The sequence below is a fragment of the Podarcis liolepis genome, assembly GCF_965112155.1.
Source record: "Podarcis liolepis genome assembly, chromosome: 2".
In the NCBI taxonomy this organism is placed as follows: domain Eukaryota; kingdom Metazoa; phylum Chordata; class Lepidosauria; order Squamata; family Lacertidae; genus Podarcis; species Podarcis liolepis.
Genome location: NC_139555.1, coordinates 74,623,613 through 74,636,357, shown reverse-complemented (window position 1 = coordinate 74,636,357; position 12,745 = coordinate 74,623,613). Strand labels below are relative to the sequence as shown.

At 43.6% G+C, this 12,745-nt stretch overlaps 1 protein-coding gene across 4 annotated transcripts in view; it reads right to left on the bottom strand.

Moving 5' to 3' along the window:
* TWF2 (twinfilin actin binding protein 2) overlaps positions 1-12,745 on the bottom strand; it is a 63,828-nt gene that overhangs the window by 25,984 nt on the left and 25,099 nt on the right. For all 4 annotated transcript variants that reach the window (XM_083488897.1, XM_083488894.1, XM_083488896.1 and 1 more), the window contains one exon: positions 3,203-3,381. In XM_083488897.1, the coding sequence (XP_083345023.1) occupies positions 3,203-3,381 (179 nt within the window). The remainder of the gene's footprint in view (positions 1-3,202; positions 3,382-12,745) is intronic.

Sequence of the window (12,745 nt, the reverse complement as noted above, 5' to 3'; positions counted from 1 at the left end):
AGAAGAAGAAGAAGAAGAAGAAGAAGAAGAAGCTGCCTATCAGACTGGGTTGCCCCAACCACTCTGGGTGGCTCCCAACACAATATTAAATATAACAACAACAACAACAACAACAACAACAATAATAATAATAAATTATTTATACCCCGCCCATCTGGCTGGGTTTCCCCAGCCACTCTGGGCGGCTTCCAAAAGAATGTTAAAATACTATGATACATCAAACATTAAAAGCTTCCCTAAACAGGGCTGCCTTCAGATGTCTTCTAAAAGTCTGGTAGTTGTTGTTCTCTTTGACATCTGGTCAAAGCACAATAAAACACCGGCCATTAAAAACTTCCCTATACAGGGCTGCCTTCAGATGTCTTCTAAAAGTCATATAGTGAATTATCTGTCTGACATCTGATGGGGCGGTGTTCAACAGGGCAGGCACCACTACCGAAAAGGCCCTCTGCCTGGTTCCCTGTAACTTCACTTCTCACAGTGAGGGAACCGCCAGAAGGCCCTCGGAAATGGATGTTGGTGTCCAGGCTGAACGATGAAGGTGGAGGTGCTCTTTTAGGTATACAGAGCCAAGGCTGTTTAGGGCTTTAAAGGTCAGCACCAACACTTTGAATTGTACTTGGAAATGTACTGGGAGACAGTGAAGATCCTTTAGGATTGGTGTTATATGGTCCCGGCTGCTGCTCCCAGTCACCAGTCTAGCTGCTGCATTCTGGATGAGTTGTAGTTTCCGAGTCACCTTCAAAGGTAGCCCAGTCTCCCAATTACAATGGTCATGGAATGCTGTAACTGCAGGGTTTTACATTTGTGTGTTCTGAGCACATTCTTTATTAAGGAATATGTCCCCTTGCTAATATTTTTAGATAGCCATCTTCAAACTACTGTTCCAAAATACATTCAGACAGACTAGAAAGTCAACCATGTGAGGGCTTGCAAGTATAAAATCTATAGAGCTGCCAATATAAGCAATTACACAGAGTCAATTGAACTGGCAGCTATTCCCCAGGAGGTATTATGGATGATCTTATCACAGAGTTCAACATCAGGACTTGGGGGATGGTTAGCAACTATTGTTCCTATTACTGTAACCTTTTTACCTTAACTGCCTTCACAGCTAGCAGGGTTTTATGTTTTAATAACTGGGTGAAATATTCAAGTTTATTGATACTTGGGTAAACCTCCACCCCTGGCCGAGGAAAAAAAAAATTGACCCTCTCTCATACTGTTGGTGGCTAAATATGAATGCTGTTAGCACAGGTAAGACACAGAAATATACGTATTTCAATATAAAAATATTTACACTCTGCCATTTGAATTAAAAATAAAAATCTTCAAAGCAGCTCAAATTTAAAATCCAAATATTTTTTAAAAACTATGAATAAGGCAAAATGCCACAAGCAGAACAGAAGAAAATTAGTAACTCATTAGTTAAACGGTAAAAAGAAAGTCAGCAGGACACACATATTGTATTCCCTCAAACTCAGTCCTGCAGACCTTCTGAAAAAAGCACCTCCTCTGCTGCCTGTCTAAATGTTAGCACAGTAAAACTTCCCAGGAAGGAGTTCCACAATTCTGGCAACATGTCTGGTGCCACTGTTAAAAAGACCTTGTTCCAGAGAGTAACCATACACTACACTGAAGAGAAGAAAAGGATCCAGATCAGAACCTCCACGGAAAATCTCAAAATACAGGCAAATTCATATGGGAGCCCCAAGGATTCACAGCAACCTTCCCCAACCTGAGGCCCCCTTAGATGTTGCTGGACTCCAACTCCCATCATCCCTGACTATTGGCTATGCTGTCTGGGTCTGATGGGAACTGGAGTCCAACAACATCTGGAGGCCACAGGTTGGGGAAGGCTGATTTAGGAGTTTTATGATTTTGTATTATTAAAATATTTATCAACTTCACTTTCATAGAAAATGTAACAAGGTGGTGATTTAAACACGGGTGCCGATTTAAACATGGGTGTCGTACGTTCCCCTTCAGCTAACTACAGTCAGAATTCTGGCAGTGTCAATCTCCACACAACCCCTCCATATTCTAGCCATCAAAGGTTTTAACTATGGAAAAACCATTTTGGAGTAATGTGTGGTCTGCATTTTATTTATTTATATTACTCTTCCTTGTGTGTGTGGTGACCAGGGTCAGGACTTTATTTGTGGTGCTACTTCTTCAGCAGCTGTGAAACTCCTTCCCTCCTGAGATATGGCTGGTGCCACCATACGTACCTTGCTTTCTGCCACTGTCTAAAAACATAGCTATTCACTCCAGGCTTTTGTAGGGGAGTGAGCTTTTAGGTGGAGATTTGCAAACGGGTGTTTTTAAAAGGCTGTCTTATTTCAGCTGGCTCTGGTGTTTAAATTGTTGGCTTAAGCGTACGAACTGTTTTTACCAATTTTTATTGTGACCTGCCCTGTAATGACTTTTTGATGAAGGGTGGCACAGAAATGCATTCAATACATAAACGGGGGAGAATGTTTCCACTGATTTAGCTGATGATCCTTTAAAGAAACCTGGGGTGATCTGGGAAAGAGCTAGGGAAAAAGAATGGGAGCACTTCTCACAGTAATGACAAGCCATGTTAAAACATTGCCTGTGTTGGCCTCCAGATGGCATGCTAGTCTAATAAGAGCGGAGATTATAGGAGCAAGAGTTCTGCAAGATTCTTTCAGAGTAGTTCACAACACAAATGCCTGGGAATGCAAGAATGTGTAAATGGCAGTAGATAAGTACAACCCTCCGTATTTACCCTTGCCCACAGAAATATTATATGATGAAACAATAGGATACATTAAGTCCTTAAGGTTATCATCTCTGTTTGTAGGGTTGTTGTTTTTTAATCAAGTGATGGTCCATTGGACTGTTCTGTAAAGTCTGTTTTGAATGAATTCCTAAACATGGTGAGAAAGAATCACCTCCAATTTCCACATGATATTAAACCAGGGGTAGGGAACCCCTGGCCTATGGGCTGATCATAGCCCTCTAGGCCATGTTCCCCAAACTGTGCCCATCACTGGTGATGTCAGCTGGTGGGTGGAAGGACCGTGTTCAGTCTTGCATTGGCTGCACGATCCTCTTCCCAGAAGGGAACAGGACCTACTTTTTCACCTACAACCCACTGCATAAACCAGCTACCCATGCCGGTTCAGCTCTGAGCCCTAGGAGGCTAAAGTCAAGCAGAAACAAAGCAGAGGCTTACAGGAGAGTTGTCAGGAGACCAGGAGATGAAGAGCCACTCGTAGCCCTGTGCATTCTGGGTGTCCAGGCGGTAGAGGATGTAGCACGGCTGCAGCTCATCCAGCAGCGGCAGCACAAATGAGTCGTAGTCCTTATCCCAACGTCGAGACAGTTCTTTGTAGGCTCCAAGCACCAACTGCTCTGCAAGTTGGAGGGGGCGGGGCAGAGAAAACGAAAGAACTTTGAGCAAAAAGATGTGGCACTTAAACGCAGCATCGGTCATTTACAACCAGGGCTAAGGGAACCTTCTGCAGCTCCAGAACCACATGCAGGCAACTTTCTGGAGGTTACAGGACAGTGGTGGGCAGAGCCTTTGCCTTTGTACAGTGGGCTGTATACATCTCAGCCAAAAGTTTCTACACCTGCCCACCCTGCCAAAAAAAAAAGAGGGAAATTATCAAGGATGCATTCTAGCCAGGCAGAAGCACCTGAGGAGGGTGTGATGAAGAGATTCCCAAGAGCTGGAGAGAGGCTAGGAGGTCTAGGGGGCTGCAGTTGGGCCACCCAGACCTTTTCTAAATCAAGGGTGAGGAACTTGCCACCTTCTCCCGCCAACCCAGATACTTTGGTAAGGCCCACACACACTTGGTTCATCATCATCATCATCATCATCATCACCACCACCACTACCTTAATTTGTTGAAACTATGCTCAAGGCAGCTTACAACATGACAAGATTTACATAATTACAAACATAACAGAAGTCATAAACAATAAATAAAACGCATCAAAAAGTACACAACTTAATGGAAACAATTTCCACATAAATCATAAGATCTGAAACTAAAGATACAACAACATCAATAACAGCAACAGCTGTCTCAACTCCCCATAAACAATACTCCAGCCCAAGAATCTGTTCAACAGCCTCAGCTTTTGTAGCTGGAATCAGTCAGCACTCCACTCTCCCAGGCCAGATGGGAAAGGAACAGTAAGGCAGGGTGCAGGTCTTACAAGGCTTACAGCCAATATGGTCTCATTTAAAACAACACAGATAAAAATTAAGAACAGTTGAAAAGAGGAGTCCTCGGTGCTAAGCAGCAGCCACAGTCCTTGTGAAGCCTGTCAAGCCCCACCCAAGCCAACCTGAAGGAGGCAAGGGCAGGGCAGTTCAGGCCCTAGGCAGGCTGTCCTCCTTGGTTGCAATTACGAGCAATTTCCTTCCTTCTGAGAACTCCTGCTCACTCTTTTTGGTCAGAGAGACAGATCTGAGCACTTTGTGGGCAAAAAGTTCTGCCACGTTCCCTATGGCTGAAAAGAGGCGATAGTTCTGTTTCATGGGTTATGGAAAAATAAAAGGAGTTGGGTGCAAAGACAGAACGTCTGCATTATGTATTGGTCTTCTTCACTCCCAAGAGCACAACTCTAGGAACACAGCAGGAATGGCAGACCTGTGATCCTAGAGCCGCTCTCCTTCACTGTTGAGAACAACACCCTTATTCTCCATCACGGAACTGAAGGGGGAAATCTGTTCATGGAAGTGCCTCTTGAACGGACTGCATAAGGTTACAGAAGAGATTGGAAGGGGCACAGAAGAGATGCAGAAAGCGCAAGGACCGTGTGCCTCCCTCTTCCCCCAACCCCAGCATGCTGCTGTCAGACTGCAACTCTGGCAGGGCAAGAGTTTTCAAAAGCGAGACCCATCCCTGACTGTGTTTCTTCTCAGCATATATTGGAACACCCATTTTATGTTGACACAGCTGTAAGGTTCTGGACAATCCCTTTTGAAATACAAAGGGCCATCTGGCAATGATAATAACCTGGCAGTCCTATAGATTACATAATGAAACCAGCTCCTATGTATGTGTATAAAAAAGAAGCCCGGCCTAGAGACTTTGCCACCGACAAAGGGAACACTAATACTCTGAGTCATGACTTGCTTTGCTACATGCAGAAAATCTCAGGTTCAAATCTAACACTGCTACTTAAGAGCATTGGGTAGGGGAAATACCTGTGTGCCTGAGACCTTCCAGTCAGGATAGACTGTCCAGTACATGGGACAACAGTTGGCTCCAATATAAGGCAGCTTCATGGGATTTTATGTTGGGGGGAAACAGAAAACCTTTCTGCTTGGGCTATATTTCTACATCAGGGAGAAGGCAAAGCAACATCCCAGAGGGGTAAACGATGTGATTACTCTGAATGTACCTATCAGCCTATAATCAGAGCTACTGAGTTAGGCAGAAAATATTAAAGCACTCCAGGCCCTGAGACAGTGACCACTTGGCTGGGTAAGGGATAGCTGTCTGTTGCATCATTTGTTTTGTTTCTACTGCAGACCCATTTCCCAAGGGCTATGTTTTTCGGGAACCCTCGAGTGCCCATGTTAACTCGCTCTCCGGTTCACTCATGATAAACAAAAACAAAAAAGGGGCCAAGAAGGTCACAAGGACCTTTGCCAGAACTCAACCTCATAAAAACATAACAAAATGTTTCTGTTTCAACACAGAGGTGGCCAACTTGCGGCCCAGATGTTGCTGGTCAGCAGCTCCCATCATCCCTGATCACCAGCCATGCTGGCTGGGGCTAATGGGAGTTGAAGTCCTGAAACATCTGCAGGCCTGAAGTCCCATGCCCCTAGGCTAGAGCCACCCAGGCCTCCTGCCTGCTTGCCAAAGCTCCTCAACCATTCTTGTCCTTATAAAGCTATCCCCTGTAGTTTCAGGTCAGCAAAAAAAAAGGGGGGGGAGAAATTAGGAATGTGGGTGTCACTCAGGCTGCGGAGACAGCCCCGGAAATGTCCACTTCCCTCTAGGATGCAAAACATGCCCTCAGCTAGCAGCTATTTCCTGCCCTTTCATTTACTGCTACTTATGCCACCTTAGCAAGTTTTTGCTTTTACGGAAAGTCGATTTAACCATCTGAGAGCTTTCAGTCTGCTGTTTAAAAACTGACTGAAAAAGTGAGTAAATATTGCAGTTCAATCAAAGATAAAATTCTAATTTGACCTCCTGAGGAATGATGCATCCAACTACACACACACACAACTTTGTGGTTCAATTATCTTTGCGAAACACTGTGTGATGCACTTCTACAGTTTCCTGTTCTGACAAGTTTGCCACAACCCTTGATCCCACAATGAAGCAGCAATGCAAACCATCAATGGCCAGCACATGATATGGTGGAACCATGTTTCTGAAATGGAAATATGTATACAGTTGATGGGGAAATGAAAGGAGCAATTATTAATGAACTAAATGAAAATTCTAATTTGGAGTGCATCCAATCTAACCAGTTTTGTTTGTTTATTTGTTTGTTAGGAGGTGGCTGGAGAACCTCCAATGAACAGCCATATATGGTAACTCAGCATCCCTAGTTTAATGCTCTGTTTCTAGATTTTCTTGCACACAAATTTGAACCTTCTTAAAGACCTAAAAAACTTTCCACCATTAGTTTGGACAGATAGAATTATTACCAGTCACGATGGCTCTGCCTATCCTCCTGCCTTTCTCTTTTATTCTTTAAACACGCGCGCACACACGCGCGCACACACACACACACATGCAAAGGTGCACATGTCCATTTAACATTATGGGAATAAACATAGATGAACTGCAGATACATTACAAATCAGAAACTGCCCACTCAAGCAAGAAATGACATCACGATGGAGAAGCAAATTGCACACTGGGAAATATGATGCATTATGGATCACCTACAAATATACCACTTTGGAATATTGGTGGCCTACCACATGACTTAAGGTTCCCAGGGAGCCACAGTCCATTGTTGCTTTGCAGTGTATGCCCACAATGCTTTTCTGTTTGTCTGGAGGTGGCCCATGCCTGTTTCAAACATTTGTTTATTTCCTTACATTTCTACCCTGCCTCTTCTCCATCACAGAGCCCAAGACAGCATGCATATGGTTCCCAAGCAGCCTCCCATCTAGGCACAGGCCAGACCCAGGCCTGCTTGACCACAGCAAATGGTGACCTCAAGTGCCTTTAGACCACATGCGTACAAGCAACGAAACAACAAACCAGGCCTTCAAATATGTGCCTGATCTTGGCCTGTCAATTATCAGTCAATCTGAAGATGAGAGGTCAGGGAAAACACTTTCAGGATTCTTCACACAAACCCTGAATTGTCTCTTTAATTCTCTGCAAACAATAGGAAAACAACAATATGTCACAAACAAACAATGCAACAGCTTGAGCAGCAGCAGGTCAGGCAGCCAAAACATGTGGCCTTTTTTTTTAACCTGTTCGGTCATGTTACAACAGGGACCATGCCAGAATGCTGCTGACCTCTTGCAATCTGCACACGCCCCTTCACACAAATTCCCCTTCCACTAAGTTCCACCCTCTCGACAACGTATTATTTCATCAAAAGCAGGCAGTCACCACTTTCCAGAGGAATCACTGCTGCTCAAAGTGAAAACCTATGGACTCTGTCACATGACATTGGGAATGAACCTGCTATATGCGCTGCAAGCTGCCTCATACCAAGTCAGACACCACCCATTAATGGAGCCTAGCACTTTGCCTACTCCAACAGGAGAAGCCCTTCGAAGTCTCAGGCAGCCAGTCTTTCCCATTAACTTCTGCATGTCAAGCATATCCCTCTCCAAAAGGAATCAAAGACTGGAATCAGGGCTGCATACACTGTGCACATATGGGCAAGCACAGAAAGATTTCCTGCCTGGAGGTAATCCTGACTCACCACAGGCAACGAGGCAAGTGGCTATTTTCAAGCCTGAACTAAAGCTAGCTCACCTGGTGTCACAGCTACATGCTTCACTCCCTTCTAATATACAACCTTCTTTCTTTTCTAATAAGTAACCCTGTTGTTACAGAAAAGAAAAAGAGGGGTAAAAGAGGGAGGGGTAAAAGGAGGCCTTGGGTTTGAATCTGTTCTTCACTGAAACATCTTTTTTTGCATTATTGTATTTATCGACTAAAGATGCAAGTTGCATCACCAGCAAGTTCCAATATCTAAGTCAGGAAACTGGCAAGTAACCTTGCAGAAACCGCAAGCAGACAGAGGTGTAGTTATGAAACACTTAGGCAACCCTTTTTTGTACTTTATGTCACAGGGTGTAAAGGTGCTGTGGCTGGTTAACATTCAGATCTGCTGTCTTTTTTATTACCTGGCTCTTTGTTAAAAGAAGAATAGTCTTAAGCAGGATACATTAACATTTTGCTTTGCTGATTTTAGAGCATGATCCCCCTCTCCTCCTGATGCTAATGACTGGAGGGAGTCAGGGTTGATACACTGGCTTCTTGTCAACAAAGAGAAGATTGTCTGGGGAAGCGAGACTTTACCATAGTGGAGGCCACTGTTGTACTCAGGAGTGCAGAATGACACCATCAATGCTTATTCCACCAGTAGAAGCAGATGAACTACAGTCCAACAATATATTGAGGGCACCATCTTGGTACCCCTTATTATCCATGGTAAAATCACTTTTCTTTTCATGATCTCCCAATTTACACTACCACACATTTGCTTATTGTCTGAGGCAAACAAAGAAGTTGCCCAGAAATCAAGCATCTACAGGAGAGAAAGTGGCTGGCTGGAGATATCTAGATTCAAAAGACTGAAAGATTCAAAAGACTGAAGGAAAGTGAGATTTTAAAATCAAGTAACTACAGGAGAGAAAGTGGCTGGCTGGAGATATATAGAAATGTACAGTTGGGTACCTCTCAGCTGGCCCAACACCAATCAGAAACACTTACTGCCACTATTTTTCAACCCCACCCCACCCCAAAGAAGCAGGTATTTTTAGATTTGCCAGTGTGCCTTTGTAGTTTGGGGTTAGCCACAAGACACAGATACTCAAAGGAGTTGACTAGAAGCACACCTACAGTTCTGGTCCCCTCATCTCAAGGAGGATACTGTAAATCTGGAAAAGGTTCAGGATAAGTTTTTCTCCCTCTTGTACAATACCAGAACCCAGCACCATCCAATTAAATTGAATGTTCGTACTTCTTCACACAGTGGAATTTGCTCTCACCAGATATAGTGATGGTCACTGACTTGGATGGCTTTAAAAGAGTGTGAGACAAATTTATTGAGGATGGCTGCTACCCACAATGCACTCAAGGCCTGTCTGCAGACTTCCCATAGGCGACTGGACTAGGTGGCCTGATTCAGCAGGGCTCTCTCTTCTTATGCTCTTATGTACCACCAGTCAACAGAAGGCTGCTCTGCTTCTTAAACCTGAATTAAGCTGCTCATTGCTCTTCTGTTCTGCAAAACGAAGAACAACAGACTGAGCCAAAAGGAACTCTTACTTCCTGTATAGACTTTGGGGTGTGGAGAGCTGGTGTTCTCAGCAGAAGGCACTGCACTGTAAAGCCAGATTTGCTGAACACTTGATTGCTGACAGATTCAGTGTGCAAAGTAGGAAGTGGCTGTGAATCAGGGTAAAGACCCTGTCAAGTTATCATTTGTTAGGCTTGTACAAAAGGCATGAACATAGCTTGTTCAAAAAGCATAAGAACTATAGCTCATTTGGGGGGGAGGGGATTCTGCAGAGATCTGAGTGTCTCTAACACTTCTGGTCACACTCAGGTTTCGGATTTAACAGCCACTACCCACATTGGTGCTTTTCTTGCCATGTGGCTTGCTGCTTTCACAATCTGGCTTTTACCTTATCTCCTGCCATTTAACTTGGGACCCTGGTAGTGGCATCACTGCCCCCATCCCAACTCCCACTTCACATTTTTTAAGGTTTTTGTAAAGATTCAAAAGACTGGATTTAAGTTCTAAGCTCCACTGGAACCAATACAAGCTTTTGTGACTCACTTCACCCTGCGGATACCCAGGAACTTCTTTCTCAGTTTGGAACCACAGCCCTTCCAATCTACAAGCCGCAGGCAGACTTTGTTACTGTGCTAGAAGCTAAAGCTACACTGGGCACACCCTGAACTTGAGGTTCAAAGGGAAGTTAAGAGATTAATTCTTAAAAGCACCGAGATTAGAAATAACAAACATTATTCAGGGCTGTGGCAATAGGAAAGACCTGATCATTGTAGACATAAAACTGCTCTAAAGAAGAATACTTTTTTAACTACCCAGCTACATAGCTCTGGTGTGTCTGTTCTATGTGCCTCAGGAAGGATGCAAGAGCACGTCTTCGGCTCACATGCTGCCTGCCTACCAACACCGTTCATATACAAGATGGCTTGAGGAGAGGCAGATATTTCTGTCATTCATGCCATCTCTGTACCCTAGTATGAAATAGAAAGGGACCCCCCACCCCCGTTTCCTACTCAACACAAATAAAAAACCTCCCATCTCTCTCTCTACTCAGCCATCTAGCAAACAAAATACAAACTAAATAGCTGATTAGTTAATAAAGCTTGTCAATAACTGGTCACAGCCCAACCTATATAATATCTCTCTCTCTCTCTCTCTCTCTCTCTCTCTCTCTCTCTCTCACACACACACACACACACACACACACACATTTTATATTATTATTAAATGCTTTATTGAAATTAAAAGGAAACAACAAACAAAAGATTTGTCCAGAAGAAAGAAAAGAGAATGGTAATATTTGTTACATTATATCACAATAAGTTCTGCTTGCATTTCTAATGGCTTCCCGTCACCCCATTATGCATTTACCACTTTATCTATCTAGGACACTGTTTGTTTTCATTTTCTTTTGTTAATTTTCCTCAGTAATATATTCTCTTCTAATTATCCATCATGCCACAAAAGTCATTCAAGGCCTGCCACTGACGTCATATTATTACAATAGTCCTTAAGAATTTTTTTTTGTACATGTCCTATTTTCTAATAAATGTTTGATCTGTGTCACACACACTCTCAGCAGATGGAAGAGTCATCAGGAGGGCAAAACTTCATCAAAATCTATAATAAGCTCCATGCTTACCCCATGAGAGCCCTACCTCGTGTTGAAATCCTAAGTAATAATCTACCAGGGACACATGAGCAAAGAACATTAACCCTAAATGCTAGCATGGCAACAACCTGACAAGTGCGACAAAACACATGGACAAAGGAGAGCAGACAGCTTTCAAGTGGGTCCTTAAAATGTAAGCTTACATTCCCAACATGCCTAAGACGTCAATCAGGACCACTGCCAAACGGCAGTAGGTCCTCAGTACAGTTTGGCTGATGTCCCTCCCTGAGACCAATCTTCCTCTTTGTGGCAACAGCGCCACCAATTCTCCTCCCTGCTTTGTTACTTTAAAAAAATTAAAAAAATTATTTGCCACCACAATAGCAGCAGCAGCAGCAGCGCTGGCCCCTTCTCTGCCACCAGGACCCTGGGAGAAGGCCAAGGGTCTCCCTCTCAGAGCCAGGCATTCTGGGTGAGGTAGCCAGTTGCTAAAAAGAGGGTGTTTATAAAGGCAGTGAGCAAGGGGGTTGCAGGTCAGCCCTTTGTGAGTCCTGGCAGGTCTTTGTCAGTGTCCAGTCTGGCTGACTGCTGGCACTAGGCCCGATATCAATTACTGTGATTCACAGTTTCATCCTCTTGTTAGGGCTCCGGGATAGTAATCCAGTAACCCGGCAGTCTAAGGTGAAGAGCACAATGGAATAAGTGGATTGTATTTTCAAGCACAGGCCTTCAGGGTGTTCTTGGCGAGACTGACTATGAGAACTATCAAAGCACTACGTTATTCTTTTCTTCAGGAGGGCAGGTCTTTAAACCAGTTGAAAGTGCAACGGAACGGCAAATGAGATTTCCTGTAAGTGATACGCATTAGGGGAAAATGCTCCTGTTGCTACATAGGCACTACTTAGGGATCTAAATTGGGTCAGCAAGGAATGAGGTATCTGGGTCATTAATGGAAAGCTCACTCGAAATATCAACCTTTTGCAGAGAGACAATGGAAAAGAATGCAACTTCCATGTTAGACTTTATTAGGTAAAAATCACTAAAAATAAAAGGAATTAATTATAAATGCTTCTATGCAACTGTACAGTACAGGCATGTTCCGTACACTGTGTGGTTCTAAAGCCAATCACTACTCAAATGATAAAGGAAAGTTTAATTAAAGCAGTAAAAGGGATGGGACACTCTTCCTAGGAGGGAAGATTGAAAAGCCTGAAACCTTTAGGAGAGAACTAAGGGAGAAAACCATTATAAAGTCTATAAAATTATAAACAGAGAGAAGAGGGGCACACTTTGCACTCTCTCCAACTCAGTTTAAACTTGACAGCAGGTAAATTCAAATTGCTTTTCCATGTTGCATTCTGCATAGCTGCTGTCATGTTCCAACTAGGATTTCAGTCACAAACCCCTAACATGCTATCATCACTGCCTAGAATAGTAGTTAAATTAGGCCTCATAATTCAAGTTAGCTAATAAAGCTATTTGGCAGGGGTTTGAGAGAGGTGAAAAGAATCACACCTCTGCATGCAAGTGCAGAAAAGGAAGAACACACAGTGGGCAGGTTTGGGTGCTCAATTCCCAGTTTGATAAGCCATAGTTTAGTGGCTGGGAGAAAAGCAAGGGGGCCACAAACTCCCTCCCCCCCTTCCTCAGTGCTTGCATCCAGGTTTAATTAACAAAATGTTAGCCGTT